The sequence below is a fragment of the Crocuta crocuta genome, unplaced genomic scaffold (assembly GCF_008692635.1).
Source record: "Crocuta crocuta isolate KB4526 unplaced genomic scaffold, BGI_CrCroc_1.0 scaffold143, whole genome shotgun sequence".
NCBI lineage: Eukaryota > Metazoa > Chordata > Mammalia > Carnivora > Hyaenidae > Crocuta > Crocuta crocuta.
In genome coordinates, this window is record NW_027529175.1 from 2,574,510 (window position 1) to 2,590,819 (window position 16,310).

At 52.2% G+C, this 16,310-nt stretch overlaps 2 protein-coding genes across 3 annotated transcripts in view; one reads left to right on the forward strand and one right to left on the reverse strand.

Moving 5' to 3' along the window:
- Positions 1 to 6,484: 6,484 nt before the first annotated feature.
- Positions 6,485 to 14,069, reverse strand: NAGA (alpha-N-acetylgalactosaminidase). Of its 2 annotated transcripts, none has more exons than XM_077757967.1 (10): positions 13,990 to 14,069; positions 13,496 to 13,588; positions 12,533 to 12,668; positions 11,963 to 12,134; positions 11,288 to 11,465; positions 10,847 to 10,941; positions 10,056 to 10,217; positions 8,581 to 8,778; positions 7,365 to 7,508; positions 6,485 to 7,119 (listed from the first exon to the last, which is right to left on the reverse strand). In XM_077757967.1, exons 2-10 carry the CDS (start codon positions 13,509 to 13,511, stop codon positions 6,985 to 6,987), a joined length of 1,236 nt encoding a protein of 411 aa, XP_077614093.1. In that variant the 5' UTR covers positions 13,512 to 13,588; positions 13,990 to 14,069; the 3' UTR covers positions 6,485 to 6,984. The 2 variants fall into 2 exon arrangements, with proteins under 2 accessions (XP_077614093.1, XP_077614094.1); XM_077757968.1 differs by having other exon boundaries at positions 13,496 to 13,581; positions 13,990 to 14,008.
- Positions 14,070 to 15,900: 1,831 nt separating this feature from the next.
- Positions 15,901 to 16,310, forward strand: part of PHETA2 (PH domain containing endocytic trafficking adaptor 2) — a 3,771-nt gene continuing 3,361 nt past the window's right edge. The window contains exon 1 of the mRNA XM_077757969.1: positions 15,901 to 16,063. The gene's annotated coding sequence lies outside the window, so the exon portion shown is untranslated. The remainder of the gene's footprint in view (positions 16,064 to 16,310) is intronic.

Consider the following 16,310-nt stretch of genomic DNA (forward strand, 5'->3'; position numbering starts at 1 on the left):
TTCTCTGTGTTCACTGTTGCATTCCTGGGGATGCTGCTGTCCTGTTTGTGATCCAGACTGGGGATATTCTTCACAGGCCCATGTACTACTTCCCGGCCGTGCTGGACCCTACTGACCTGAGCCTCTCAACAGCCACCCTCCCCCAAATGCTGGGTGTTTCTGGTTAAGTCTCAGGGATATATCTCTTTTTTTTTTAAATTGTAGTAAGAACAGAACATAAAGCTTATCTTAACCATTGTTAATTGTACACTTCAGTAGTGTTAACTATATTCACTTTGTTGAGTAGAGGATCTCTAGGATTTTCTCATACAAAACTGAAACTCTGTACCCACTGAACAGCTCCATATTCCTTTTCCCCCAAGCTCCTGGCAACTACCATTCTACTTTGTTTCTACAAAATTCACTTCTTTAGATACTTCATACAAGTGAAATCATACAGTATCTGTCTTTTTGTGTGTGGCTTATTTCACTTAACATGTCCTCAAGGTTCATTCGTGTTGTAGCATGCGACAGAACTTCCTTCTTTTTTAAGACTGAATAATGTGTGTGTATGTACCTAATTTACTTTATCCATTCATCCATCCATTAGTGGAGTTTTAGGTTACATGTCTTTGCTACTGTGTATAATACTGCAAATGGACACGGGTGTGAGTTTTGTTGTTGTTGTTGTCATTGTTTTAAAGACTTTAAAGTAGTCTCTACAGCCAACATGGGGTTCAAACTTGCAAGAGATCAAGAGTCACATGCTCTACTCACTGAGCCAGCCAGGCACCCCTGGTGTGAGTTTTTTAAACAGCCTCATTGAGATATAATTCATATACTATAATTCATTCATTAATATATGCAATTCAATGGGTTTTAGTGTATTCACTGATATGTACAACCATTGATGGCTCCAGTCAATCCAAGAACATTTTCAGGGGCACCTGGGTGGCTCAGTTGATTGAACATCTGACTCTTGATTTCAGCTCAGGTCATGATCCCAGGGTCATGGGATCAGCCCTTGTCTCGCTCCATGCTGAGCATAGATCCTGCTTAAGATTCTTTCTCTTTCCTTTGCTCTTCTTCCCAGCTTGTGCTCTCTCTTTCTCAACCTAAAAGAGAGAGAGAGAGAGAACATTTTAATCACCTCCAAAAGAAACCTTGTACCTTTTAGCTGTTATCCCTTATCCCTCCGTTCTCCCCACTCATCACTAAGCAACCACTGATCTACTCTCTGTCTTACAGATTTCCATATTCTGGACCCTCAAAGGAATGGAATCATATAGTATGTGGACTTTTGCAACCAGCTTCTTTCCCTTAGCATAGTTTTCAAGGTTCATTCTTGTTGTAGCACGTGTTAGTACTTTACTCCATTTGTGGCTGAATAATATTACATTGTATGGTTAACCATATTTTCTTTTCTTTTTTTTTAAAGTAATTTTTTTTAAATGTTTTATTTATTTCTAGGAGAGAGAGAGACAGCGTGAGCAGGGGAGGGTCAGAGAGAGAGGGAGTCACAGACTCTGAAACAGGCTCCAGGCTCTGAGCTGGCAGTCAACACAGAGCCCGACGCGGGGCTCGAACCCACGAACCGCGAGATCATGACCTAAGTGAAAGTCGGACGCTTAACTGACTAAGCCACCCAGGCGCCCCGGTTAACCATATTTTCTTTATTCATTCACCAGTTGATGGACATTTGGGTTGTTTCCACCTTTTGGCCGCCATGAATAATGTTGCTGTAAACATCTGTGTGCAAGGTTTTGTGGGACATATGCTTTCATTTCTTTTGGATATATACCTAGATGTGGAATTTCTGGTGATATAGTAACTCTGTATTTAATCATTTGAGGGATTGCCGGATTATTTTCCACAGTAGCTGTACCAGTTTTACATTTCTACCAGTTGCATGTATGAGGGTTCTAATTTCCCCACATCCTTGTCAACAACTGTGACTTTTTTATTCTATCCACCTTTCTAGGTGTGAAGTGGTATCTTGTGTTTATTATTTGCATTTCCTTACTGGTTAGTGATCTTGAGCACTGGCCATTTGCATATCTTTCTTGGAAAAATGTCTGTTTAGATCCTTTGCCCATTTTTCAATTGGGTTGTCTTTTTATTATTGAGTTGTAAGCATTCTTCATATATTTTAAATATAAGTCCCTCATCAGATATGTAAACTGCACATATTTTCTCCCATTGCATGAGTTGTCTTTTCTCTCTTCCATGTAGGCAAATTATAGCTATAAATTTCCCTCTGATCAGTACTTTCACCCCATAAGTTTTGGTATGTTGTATTTTAGTGTTTTGGGTACATTTTATGTTGATTTTCATGCATGTCAAGTATTTTCTCTAGTGTGTGATAATTTGCCTCTGTCTTGCTTCTTTTAGAATTCTGCCTTTGTCTTTTCAGGGTTTGGTTCTGCTGTGTCTAGGTATGCATCCATTTGAGTTTATCTTATTTGGAGGATAAACTCATTGAATTTCTTTAACATGTAGCTTAATTGTTGTCATCAAATATGGGAACCTTTTAGCCAGTATTTTTCAGTCCTTTCTCTCTTCTGTGTATGTTGGTATGCCTCATGGTGTCTCATAGGTCTCTGAGCCTCTGTTCATTTTTCTTCTTTTTTCTGTTCCTCAGACAGACTAATTTCAACGGCCCTAACTTGGAGTTCGCTGATTTTTTTCTGCCTGGGCAGGTCTGCTGTTGTGCCCTCTAGTTAATTTTTTTTTCAATCTGTTATACTTTTCAACTTGTGTTTGGTTCCTTTCTGTAATTTCAATTTCTTTAAAAAAAATTTTTTTTAATGTTTTATTTATTTCTGAGAGAGAGAGAGGGAGAGAGAGAGATAAAGACAGCAAGAGCAGAGGAGGGTCAGAGAGAGAGGGAGGTACAGAATCTGAAACAGGCTCCAGGCTCTGAGCTAGCTGTCGGCACAGAGCCCGACGCAGGGCTCAAACCCACAAACTGTGAGATCATGACCTGAGCCGAAGTTGGACACTTAACCGACTGAGCCACCCAGGCGCCCCTGCAATTTCAATTTCTTTACTGATATTCTCCATTTAGTGAGACATCATTCTTATTATTTCCTTTAGGTTGCTTGTTTGTTTGTTTTTTAGAGAGAGAGCATGAGCAGGGGAGAGAGGCTGAGGAAGGGAGAGAGAATCTCAAGCAGGCTCCATGCTCAACACTGAGCCTGACGTGGGTCTTGATCCCACGACCCTGGGATCATGACCTGAGCTGAAACCAAGAGTTCGATGCAGAACCAACTGAGCCATCCAGGTGTCCCTCTCTAGTTCTTTATACACGGTTTCCTTTATAGCTGATTTAAAATCTAGTACTAGGGTAAATTAAGACATTACAAAGCTTGCTGTTCTTACCAAGATTCAACTATCTTTCTTAGCTGAATGCTCTCTGGGCTGCTACAGGCTTTTGGTTAATTTCTAGAGTCCTGTGAAAGTTGATTCTGATAATATGTGGCAAGGTTTTCATTGCTTTTATGGAGGGAACAAACATGTGGTGGTTATTACTGGACCGTTTTTCTTGACTTCGTGCTTGGATTTTGATGCAAAACACTATAGAAAGGTATTTTTGAGACAGTTGGCAAAAACTGAACACAGAATGGTTATTAGATTATTAAAAACTTAATTTTTTTGGACAGGAAAATCGTATTAAGGTCACATATATTAAGGTCACTGTTACATAGTGGTATTTACAGTTTTCTTTGGTTTCCTTTCAAATACTCCAGCTCACAAGGAACAAGTATGTGTGGGAAGAGAGATACAAAATAATGGCACATATTGATGGTTCTAAGAACTGAATAATGGGTACATGGAGGTTCACTGAGCCATTTTATTTTTGTGTTTGAAAACTTCTATAATCATTCTTAAAAGATGAGGTGGACCCTTGGGTCCAAACAGGGCTACCTTGAACTGGGAAAAATTAATTGAGTCCCTAACTAGCTGTGGTTAGAAGGGAAGAAAACAACACCCGGAAGATAGGTAGGCGGAGACACTGACAGCATGAAGGCTAAAAAGATAGAATCAATCAGGCACCCCTAGGATAAAAGCACAAGTTATACCACAACTGAAGACATGTAACTGTGTCTCAGTCTGGAAGGCTGCTCCTTAATCCTAACTCCCAAGTCCATGGTCTCAACCGCTCTTGCCTGCCACATCTCAGAGTGGTGGGAAAGACTTCTTTCCTGGGACTGGCCAAAGAAGTGTACCCACCTGAGGCCATTCCATTTGGCTAAAATGGCACTATGATCAAGACCCAAATCTGGAGCTGTGCATGGGGTGACAGGCCTCCAGGGGCAGAAGCCCGGGATGTGGTAGGTTTGTGACCTTCTAAGTTACCCACGGCCTTAAGACATCATCTGGGGAAAGGGAATGCTCTCTGATGACTCCAGTCTCCATCAGTGAAGACCCAGGAATCTGAAATGACCCCGTACAATATGTACTTGTAAGTTCACTATACCATAGCCTAAATACCAGTGATGAAATTTGAAGTAGGGTTCTAGAACAAATAGCTAAGAAAGAATTCTTGAGACATTTTGGTGCAAAAAGGTGATTTTTATTATAGGTGATTTTATTAAAGGTGACAGGACCCATGGGCAGAAAGAGCTGCACCTGCAAGTGTGAAGGGTGACTGATTATATATTTTAGGTTTGTAGAGGCAGGGGAGGTTGAGATAAGCCAGGTTTCTATGGAATTTCTGTATGGTGAAAGCAGGGTCTTATAGGACCTCGAAGATTTAGCTGTTGTCAAGATAAGGTTACTTTTGGTTTTTAATGAAATATAAACATTGAGGAATTAAGGCAGCCATGGGCTCCTTGAGGAAGGTCCCATACTGCATGTCTCAGGTATCTCTCAACGGGCTGCAGGCGGCAAGGATTTTTCACTTAAACTACATTATTCTTCCCTTTGTTCTCCTCACAAGGATCTCCAACCCTGAGGGAGGGAATGTGGGAGATCCACCCAGAAGAGTTCCGCGGGGCAAGACAGTGAAGGCCTGGAGCACTGGCTGCTCCCACATCCACAGCCCAAGGGAACCTACCCAGCCGCCCTGCTGCCAGCTTTCCAAATGGGGACAAGAGCCACCAGGGACCACAGGTACCCGGTGGCCTTAGCTAGAGGAATGGGGCCTGGGAAACAGCAACAAAGGCAGGCAGCCAGGAACCTGACATTCGTGTATTTTCCTGAGGGGGAGGAGCAGGAAATATATTTTAAGATCCAAAGAGGAGCACCCAGGTGGCTCAGTCAGTTAAGCGTCCAACTCTTGGTTTCGGTTTAGGTCATGATCACGCGGTTCGTGAGTTTGAGCCGCGCACTGGGCTCTGTGCTGACGGCACGGAGCCTGCTTGGGATTCTCTCTCTGCCCCTCCCGTGCTCATGCTCTCTTTCAAAATAAATTTTAAAGGGGCGTCTGGGTGGCTTAGTCGGTTTAGCGTCTGACTTTCGCTTAGGTCATGATCTCGCGGTTCGTGGGTTCGAGCCCCGCGTCGGGCTCTGTGCTGACTGCCGGCTCAGAGCCTGGACCCTGTTTCAGAGTCTGTGACTCCCTCTCTCTCTGCCCCTCCCCTGCCCACGCTGTCTCTCTCTCTCTCTCTCCTAGAAATAAATAAAAAACATTTAAAAAAAAAAATAAATTTTAAAAACTTAAAAAAAAAAAAAAGACACAAAATCCCCTAGATTTGTGTTTAGAAACGGGTGTCGGGGAGGGGGGGATGTGAACCTCTTCCTGAAGCCAGGTTAGGAGAAGAGAAACAAAAGGAGGGGTGCGGGTGCTGTCAGGCCGAGGACCAGCTGCAGCAGCCCTGTTGGAGAGAGGCTAGCTGGCCCGCTCACTGGCACCCAGCCCCAGAGTGGCACTGAATGAAACCCTACCAGAAGAGGGGACATGAGGGGAGCCTGGGTGGCTCAGGCCGTTGAGCATCCGACTTCGGCTCAGGTCATGATCTTGCAGTTCGTGGGTTCGAGCCCTGCATCGGGCTCTGTGCTGACTGCCAGCTCAGAGCCTGGAGCCTGCTTCGGAGTCTGTGTCTCCCTCTCTCTCTGACCCTCCCCTGCTAACTCTCTCTCTCTCTCTCTCTCAGAAATAAATACATTAAAAAAAAAAAAAAGAAAAGAAAAGGGGACATGAGCTGAAAGGTGCAGAAGACAACAATGCAAAATCCTTAGCAGATCAAGGCCTTTGTGCAGAAGAAGGGCTGAGGAGTGAGTCTGAAGGGGGTGGGGAAGGCGTACGTGAGACAAAGGGCCTGTGCGTCCCTGTGTTGTCACCACCACCGAGTTGGGGCAGAGCAGGGTGGCTCCCTGGTGAGAGGCAAGCCTGGCATGTCTAGGACGTATAATCTGCAGGTCACTTAGGAAAGTGAGGAGCCCGAAAATGATGCACTTCTTCCATGTGAGGTGAGATGTGAAACCAGCACGCTGTGCACTGCCACCCAGAGTCCCTAACTGAAGGCACCCATGACCCCAGGTCCATAGTGCAACTACCCGGTTAAAGAACAGCTTTATTGGTAACCTGAGGGAACCAAGGGAACCTAGGTGGCGTTAGCCTTGCGAGGCCTTATCCAGGCAGGCAGACCAATCACACAATTCGTGGGAGTTCCTGACAAGAGGTCAGATCTCTAGTCGTAGTCATACGAAAAATTCCAAATCCTGATTTCACTGTCAACAAAAAGACGATCAGAGGGTATCAGTGCCCCTGCTCTTGGGGGCTCAGGAGGCTGGCAGAGTTGCTCAGTAACATCTGTGGGGCCATGCAGACAAGGTAGAAACCATGAAGGCCACAGGAAATCACCCCAAGACAAGTTTCCAAGAAGGTTCACACTTGGGCAGGGTGTGGAACCTGGCCCTGAGATGGCACTTTGGGTCTGATGGGGCCAGGTCACCGAGTGGGCCTGGGTATCAGAGAACCCTGCCTACTAGCCCTCGGCATGTGGAGGCCCCATGGTCTGGGCTCAGCGATGCCGCCACAGCCTGTCACGTCTCAGCTCCTCATTGCTGGGACATCCCCAGCTTCCTGATGGGATACAGGTACCACATCACTACCCCTGAAGGGTTGATGACCACCGTGAAGTTGGTTTTAGAGTGGAGGCCACTGATGATGTCACCCGTGTAGACGTCCTGGGCCTGTAGTGGAAAGAGACGCCGCCAGTAAGAATGGCCGCACAGAGACCCCCTCAGCGGGTGTGGAAGCCGGGACTCTGGCCTGTCTGTGGCGGGCCCCCAGTATGCCCTAGAGAAGCGGGAGCCCAGAATGGTACCAGCCACAGCCCCCAATGCCTGCAGCTACCCCTTGCACTTCTGCCAGAGGACCACCCCCAGCAACACCCACCCGGGGAAGCCCGAAGCCCCGCAGGGAGTAGGGTACTCACCTCATAGGTGTTGGAGCTGCTAAAGTTGAGACGGGCGAGGGAGGAGTGGTAGTGATAAGGCATATCCGTCCGGCGGCTGAAGAAGACCAAGGCGCTGGCCTCGTTGGCCAGGGGCCGCAGGTACACTTCAATGTAGGATGTCTCCTGGGGACGGAAGGTGGCTACTGGCTGGGCTCCCTGCTCAGTCCGGCCCTGAATCTCCTCCCTGGCGCTCCTTTGAGTTTTGGGTCCCCCTAATCCACAGTTCCATGTCATGCAGAAGTTTGGGAGGATACCCCAGCCCTCGAGCACCCCAACTTATTCTTCCGACTCAGATGCTCCCTGACACTTAGTCTGTGCCAGGCCCCACGGCAGAACACAGACACAAGTGCTGCATGAGGTCCTGTCTCAGTTCATAGGATAATGAGAGGGATAGACGTGGGCAGCTGCGGGTACGGAGAGGGGGTGACTGTCCATAAGAATGAGGAACTCTGCCCTGAGCAGCCAGGAGGGTGAGACCCCCTCTGGTCCTTGGGCCTGGTTCCACCATCAGCAACACCAGCAGGGATTCGTTCCCTCCTCTGGGGATCACCAGTTCTATATGTGCCTTCTATAGTTGCATGGATTTCTTTTAACTAGAGAGGTAAGGATCTATGCAAAGAGCACAGGCTTGGAGGCTATACTGTTGGAGTCAGTTCTGTTGTACCATTCTCCAACTGTGTGGCCTTGGCTTATTTAGACTCTTCGAGTCTCAGTTTGCTTGTTTGTTAAACAGGTAAGGAAAATTTACCTTTTCAGAAAAGGGACCCAGAATGCCCAGCACATAGTAGGTGCTCAATAAATAGTAAATGCTAGTCTAGTACTAGTAGTGGTTGCATCCCTTTGCTCCAACAACTTCGAAGCCCTGGAAGGAATCCCTAGTTCTTTGCCAGACATCACAGACATGTGCAGAAGTCTTATACCTCCAAACCTAGGGGCCCCATGGTTCCCGTGTGCACCTGTGTGGTAATGTCTCCCTTCCCCAGACCCCACGAGCTGTCCTCTGGCCTTGTTCTCACCCAGGCAAATGGGGGGACAGCTGGAGCAGCTCCCAGTAGGATCATAGACTGAATGCAACCAGAAAGGCGGGCTGAGCAGATTCCAGAGGCCCAGCCCTCCGTGACCTCCAGGCCTGCAACTTGTTCTCAGGGGGCCCCAGTCCCTCAGCCTCCCCTTTCCTCCCCCCACACCCCAGTACCTTGAGAATCCTGCGTCCCTGGATGCCCAAGGGATCCTGGTTGATTTTGATCATGAGTGGATTCTGCAGAATGTCCACGTTCTGGGCAGAAATGGTACGCAGGTCCGTAGACATGAAGAGGGGGGCGGCCAGCACTGTCCATAGGGCCATCTGGGCCCGGGCTTGCTCAAAACTGAGGCCAAAGTTCCCTATGAGCAGCTGGGGGCACAGGAGAAAATCGGTCAGCTCTGCCCTCTCTAGGAAAGCGGGCATGGGGACAAACCCTAGACATGTAGCCAGGGCAAGAGATGGAGATGGAGGGCAGTGTAGGGCCTGGTTCTGTGTACACCGTTCCCCCAGACTGTGGCCCTGGGGTGAGCAAGTCACTCTCCCTCTGAGCGTCAGCTTTTTATTTCACCAAGAATACGGGGCGGTGATGATATGCTCTGGCCATGGCACACGTTGTTCAGAGGCTCCAATGGGGTCCTGTTGCCAAAAACGTCTATACGTTGGCACTAAAGTCAAGAAATACAGTCAGAGTGGCAATGGTAGGCACCAGACCTGGACAGAGTCCCTGCTCCTGCCACTAGCCACCCACCTGCCCTAACCACAGGTGACAAGACCCAGAGGGACACTTCCTGACCCCAGGACAACCAGTCCACAGACTGGACACAGTTATTGCTAATGCATCATGGTTACATACATACTGTATGTGCCAACCTGTGCCAAGCACGTTAAAGGGCCATTTTAATACCCAGAACAACCCCATATAAGGCAGCTACTTTTCTCATTTTCCAATTAACAAAACTGAAGGCACAGAAAAAATTAAGTCACTTTCCCAAGGAGAAGTGGCAGAGTGGGAACCAGAACTCGAAAGCAGGCCAATTTCTGTTTCTCCAGGTGTCTATCTGGCCTGGTGTCTGTAATTATCATAATCACCGGTAGTAAATACTTGTTCACTAAATGAAGACATAGCTAGCAAGTCATAAGATAAGTGCAGAAACACTGAAGCCGGGGCTCTGAGTGAGGTGGCTGTGAGGGCCCGACTCTGCCTGCAGAGGCTCTGGGAGGGGAACAGGGCGCAGGGCACTGAAAGAGGGTCAGAAGCAGGCCTGGCAAGGACAGTCTAGGGGAGGAATGGCCGGAGCGTGTGGACTCTTCATGATCTTCACCCTCCCAAGGAATAGTGTCACACAAGAGTCGCCACGGACCGAGTTCTCAGGTTTCAAGAAACATCAGAACTGCCTGGGAAAACTTAACAATGGGCATTCCCAAGCCCTATTGGAACATCCTGATCCAAAAGGTGGAGGTGGGCCCCTGGGAACAGACATGTAAACAAGCTCCCAGGGTGAGTCCAGTGCAGCTGGTTCAAGGACATATTTCAGAGACACTGATCTAGAACCTGGCAGCGATCATCCAGGAAGACAGCACAGGGCACTGGGGAGCAGGTCTGTCGTGGCCGGCAGGCCTTGGGCCATCCCCCTCCATGCCAGTACCATGTCTGGGTCGTTCCAGTGCCCAGGGCCTGCCGCCGGCTGCAGTATGTCCTGGTGCTCCGCAAACCAGTCCAGGATGGACAGCACGCTGCTCCAGGAGTCCTGGATGTCATCATAGTTGCGCCAGAGGTTGCAGATTTCTGCCAGCAGACTGTAGTTCACCTGGATGTCGGAGGAAGGCAGAGGCCGGCAGCAGAGTCATGCCCCGCTGCCTAGAAGCCCGCTCAGGGGCCGGGGCGCCTCAGCAGGGGACACACAGGGTGGGGAGCGGGGTAAGAGAACAGGCCCTGAGCTAGATCACAATGAGGAAGGGGCCCTGCCCTGGGGCTTCCCAGGCCTCCTCTCCACCAGTGCTGGTGCGGGAAGCCTACCCTGCCCTCTCATGCCCGCTAGGGCCAAGCCCAGGGGCTGGGCCCAGGCTGAAGGGCCCCTGGGGATGCGCCCACAATGCTTTTCAGAGGCTCAGCCCCACTGGCATGGCCTCACCAGCCTTCTGGATGTCCTCGCCCATTCAGTACAATCAGGATTCTGACCACTGGCTGGGTGACGTGTGTCAGCACGTGACATGTGGTTCCATGCCTTGGACGCCCATCCCTTTGGCCCACCTGACAAGTGTCTCCTCTTTTCTCGACCCAGGGCTGGCTGAGGCCCCCTCTGGGGGACTCAGAACCCTCTCCTAGACCTATGAATCAGCACACGGGCAACTATGACGAGAGCAGCCCTGACTGCACAGGAAGGGAGGAGGCCTGGGTGTGGGGAGCATTGCCAGATGGGCGCACAGAAAGGCTTACCTTTGGGGGAAGGCCCCCTTCATAGGCCGGCCAACTGCAAGAGAAGGCAATGGGGTGGCCTGTGGCATTCAGGGCGGCTGCCATCTTGGGGTACCCTGGAGAAACCCAACACCTACATTTTAGGCCTGAGGAGACACAGGATGAAATCTGGGGCCTCAGCCCAAACCTCCCAGCAAATGTGACGGAACTAAGGCTCAAAAGAGGAAGTGCCTTCCCCTGCAGCCAGAGCTGCAAACACGTCCTGGATGGGCATGGTGCCAACCCATCTCTAGGAAGCCTGGGAGGCAAGAATCCTCCCAGCCTCTGGATGCAGGGAATTGGGAAATACTACCCCTTGGGGGCCATACAGACAGACAAGCTCGGCCAGGTGGGCACCGGTGAGCTTTCCATGGCCACCGCTCCCTGTCTACCTGATGGCCCCTGGCCAGCTCCAGGACCCACCCACGGCCCGTTCCTTAGGGGTCGAAAAGCAGCCGTCCAACTTCAGCATGTCCACCTTCCACTCGGCAAAGGTTTGAGCGTCCTGAACCACATCGTCTAGTGTGATGCCTGGGTAACCCATACAGGTGAAGTTGCCCAAGTCCTCGTAGATGCCCAGCTTCAGGCCCAGGGAGTGAGCCTGCGGAGGGTTGAGGACACAGTGGGATTAGGCAGGACCCTCAGGGAGCCACCTCACAGGCACATCTGACCAGGCCTCATTATAAAACTATCGGCTCCCCACTATAGGAAGGAAAGGGTCTGTTTGCTGGCCTGCCCTCTACCAGCTATGGTCCTTCTCACTCCAAGACACGCCTCCCATGGGCAGTTTCTGGCCTCTAGGCCTTGCTTCTGTCATGCCCTCTGCCTCGAATGCCATCTCTATAGCAGCTCAAGAACTGCCTCCTCTGGTGAATCTTTCTGAAATCCCAGGCTGGATAAGATGTCCTTCCTGGCCCTTACTCAGCACCGCGGGCCCAAACTAGCTGTCTGTTTATCTGTTTCCCCCACCAGAATGTGATTTCTCAAGCAGGGATTGTGGAAATAAGCCCCAAGCAGGGGGTGGGGTGTCTGTGGAGACCACGTGGTCTGGACCCCCCCACCCCCCGGGCTAAAGGGCAGGGCTGGGGTGGGGCTCACATAGTCAACCAGGAAGGGAATGCCGTTGGGGAAGCGCTTGGGGTCGGCTATTAGGCGGCCTTTGGCATCACGCCCACCAATCCAGCAGTCATCGATGTTAAGGTATGTGTAGCCCAGGTCTCGCCATCCGTCCTGTGCCAAGTGGTCGGCCATCTCCATGAAGAGTCGCTCGCTGGTGACAGGCAGGGATGGGGCAGTTCAGTCACCCCCCACCCCAACCCTCTTCCTCAGAGCGTTTCAGACTTTGCAGAGGATCTGAGTGTGAATCCAGGCTAGGAGAATCATACGCAGGGTGGAAAGATAGGAGTGGTTTGGCCCCCAGGCTGCGAGACAGAGCCAGGCTGGCTGTAGCAATGATCTCCTGTCAGTGACCTCGGGGGCTGCCCCTGCCCCACAGCCCTGACAGTTCCCCCAGAGGCCCCAAGCAGGTCACAAGGCTGTCAATATCTCAAAGGTCACCTCTGCTTGCATTCCCTCCGGCATGGGGTGCTCTTTTCCTGCCCTCCTCTCCCTGCCCCCACTCTGCGAGGTCTTGGGCAAGGCTTGTTAGGTGGTGTGGACCTCCCTCACCTGATGCAGTTCTTCGGGTCCTCATCACAGTGAGTGTTGCAGCGGAAACGTTCCCAGGCCAGCCAGCCCATGGGTGGCTTCCGCAGGAGCCCATTCTCTAGCACCAGCACCTGGGCCACCAGGGCCAGCAGGAGCACTGCAGGGGGCCGAAGGATGACTGTCAGTGGCTCCCACAGCCCCAGCCCTCATCCCACCCCCCATATGCTGTTGGGTTCCGCAGAGGCCGCTGGACTCCACATTAGGGGACCCAGACTCCCGGGCTTGAGGTAGAATTAGCTCTTATTCTAACTGCCGGCTCCTGCAGTTAGGGTGAGTGGGCTCATGGTGCCAGGGCTGTGGCAATGTGTTTGAGGCCTGAGTCCCTACCTGCTGTGGCCACAGCAGAATCAGTAAAAAGCTAACACTTGAGGTTGTATTCTTTCTGCACCCTGTCTAGCCCTCCCCCCCTCCCCAACTCCGTGTACACAGAACCTGACAGAGCACTGTGGCCAGACTCCAGGTCTCCTGAGTCCCATCCAGGGCTCTCTGCTCTCCACCCCAGACCCCCGAGAGGCCTCAGAAGGGCTTATGAGATCAGCTGGGGTTGGACCTGCAGCTAGCCAGCTCACCCGAGTGAGCCCTTGCCCCCTCAAGGCCTTCTTCCTGATCTGTAAGATGAAGTTACTGTATCGACTTTACAGGACTGGTGTCTGGCATGTTGATAACACATAAAGCAGGACCTCTGCACTTTGAGGGAGGGGGATGAAAAAGGAAGAGGCCCCTTTGGAAGGGAACTGATTCCTAGGTGGGGAGCATCTCCTTCTTGCTGGCCCAGCTCCAAGAGTAAGATACAGGAACAGCTCTCCCACAGACCCACATCAAAGAAGGAGGCCCAGACACCAGAGGGCTGGAACTTCCTCCAGGGAGCCCCTAACCCCAGTGGGCCACCTGCCGTTCCAAAACCACCCTCACCCACGTAGGTACCTGTTTTCAGCAACATTGCTCTGGACTCAAGAGTCTCAGGACCCGACCAGATCTGCTCTCCTTTCAACAGCTTTATACGTTGGATTCTGGAAGCTAAGAAACGTTAGGTAAGCACTGGAGTCCACTACTGCCTCGCTAGCTCTGCCGCCCTCAACCTTGAGCGTGGATCCCACCCCCGGTCCCCAAGCCGCCCTCATTGCTCACCACCCCCGGTCCCCAGCCATCACTTCCCCGAGCCTGGGTTCTTCCTTCAGAAATACTAATCAAGGTGTCTTAGACGTCAGACCCCACCCCCTCTGTAGTGCTGGGAACCCCAGCCCCCACCGGCGGCTCTCCGCCCAGCCTGGGACGCCCAGGAAGAACGGAGGCGTGGGGCTGGGACCGGGCTTCGGACTCCCACCGGGTCTGGGTTGCCCTTCCGGCCCCCAAGGACAGCAGCCCAGCAGTCCTAGCGCGGGGACCCTCCCTCAGAGTGCCCCACTCGCGGAACTCACCGTGAAGCCGCGTCCAGAACCGCCACTGGCTTCTGCCTCTGGAACCCCGCTGCTGCTATAACCTGATTTGCCTGCGGCGTTCCACAGGGGCGGAGCCTGGCGGCGGCAAGCCTTCCCGGCGGAGCCTATCAGAGTCCCGCTACCAGTGTCATGTCCCGCCCCTTGCGGGCCCAATAAGCCGTCCCCCGAACCTCCCAGAGCCCCGCCCCCTCGGATTCCGTCTCTGCGCCCACTTCAGGCTGACACCACCGGCGGAGCTGGTCTGTGGACTGGGTGACCCGGCTACCGTGGCTCCCCGGGAGGGTGGTCCTTTCACCTCTGAGGGGTCCCTGAAGGCGGGCGTGGTAGACGCAATGTCGACGCTTAATAAATAGTATGGCGTAAATATCTGGTTTTTTAAAAAGGAAGTGAGAAAACGCCATGATGCATGGCCCAAAGTAAGCCACTCAAAGACGGTAGTCACGAATAGGCGCAGGGCACTGTGTCTGCACAGCCAGGAGGCTCTCCTCTGCTACCTGACACTGCCAGCCACCCACTGTACCCGCCCAGGCACTCTACATATTCCTTCCCTCCTTCATTCATCAAGTATGTGTTTTTTTAAAATGTTTATTTACTTATTTTGAGAGAGAAAGAAAGAGGCAAAGTGCACGTGAGCAGAGAGGGACAGACAGAGGGAGAGAGAATCCCAAGCAGGCGCCGAGAGCATGGAGCCTGACTCAGGGCTCCATCCCACCAACCGTGAGATCATGACCTGAGCTGAAATCAGGAGTTAGATGCTTAACTGCCTGAGCCCCCGGGGAACCCCTGGAGTACTCCTTTACAACATGGCTCAGGTCACTCCTTGCTCAAGCCCCTGTGACAGCTGTTCATCTCAGTCTGGATACTCACAGATTTACAAAGCCCAGCCCCACACATTCTGACCGCATCTCCTGCGGCTGTCGCCCTCCTTCGCGCCTCTGCCCCCCTGTCCATCATGCACTTCCCCAAACACAACAGGTCTCAGGGCCTCTGCACTACCTGTTCCCTCTGCCTGGACTGATCTTCCTCCAGATTTCAGCATGACTGGCACCCTTACTTCCTACCAGTATTTCCCGAATGCCACCTTCTCACTGAGGCCTACCCTGACCCATTCTATGTGAAACTGCAACCTCCCTGCCCTAGCAATTCCCAAGCTCCATGCGGCCCCCTGTATTTTCCATGCTGCTTATTACTTTCGAACACATTTGTTATGGTTTCTGTTATTAACTGAATAAAAGTTAGTGGGAGAGACAGATAATAAACAGGAAATAAAAGCATGGGCATAGGGAAGCTTCCGTAGTGGCTAGTGCTGTAATGAAAATACACCCCAGGGATGCGATAGACTTGAAATTAGGCTACTTGACATCACATGGTCAGGGAGGGGACATTTAACTTGAGACCTAATTGGTGTGAAGGAGCCCTGAGAAGTTAGAGCCGAAGGGTAGGGGTAAGAAGGAAGAACATTCTAGGCTGCAGGAACTGCAAAGGCTAGAGCTCTGAGCTGGGAACCACCAAGTTCATGGGCAGATATTCCGACCTCCTTAGCTTCCAGGGCCTTCGGGCCCCCCCAGCCTCCTGCATTTGGTTGTGCACTCAGGGAACCTTCACCACAAGCCTAGCCTTGGACCAACTCCAGGCAGACCCCTGGGGGCCGCGGGTGGGTTGCAGGCCAGTGGGCGTGGGGGAGGCAGAAATCGATAATCCCCAGGAACAGAAATGCGGGCACTTCGGGAGCCGGGTGGGGTTGCCAGGAAGCTCGGCGGGGCCTAGCAGACTGGATAGGAGCCCGCCCAGAGGAGGCGCCGGGCCCAGGCCGTCAGGCTTGGCTCAGTGGGAAAAGTGGGCCGGGCGGGGAGAGGGGCTGGAGAGGGGAAGAGAAGTACTCCCGAGTTCTCCCGGCGGTGGGCTAGGTCCGAGGCCCGGGGACCGCCTGCGGAGGGGCCCTGGGTTCGAGGTCGCCCGCCGCTGAGCGGCTCCCTGGTTCTGGCAAGTCCGGGTCTCTCCGGCCTCAGTTTCCCTCCCGCGTGGATCCAGCGGCGGCTTCGCGGACCGCCGGGTGAGCTATGGGAGGGGAGGGAGGAGGGTGGTAACTCGAGCCGCCCGGAAGGGGTCTCCTGGCGCCCGCGGCCACGTTCCGGCCCCGGCGGAGGCGCGGGGTCCGGAGCCGGGATCGCCCCAGGCCGCTGGGGCAGCCCGCCGCGCGGACAGCTCTCCCGGACTTGGGCGGAGGTGAGCGCGGGCCGGGCCGGCTCCGGAGGAGGCGGCCCCCGGGAGGGCGTGGCCAGTGGGGACGTGGCGGGGCC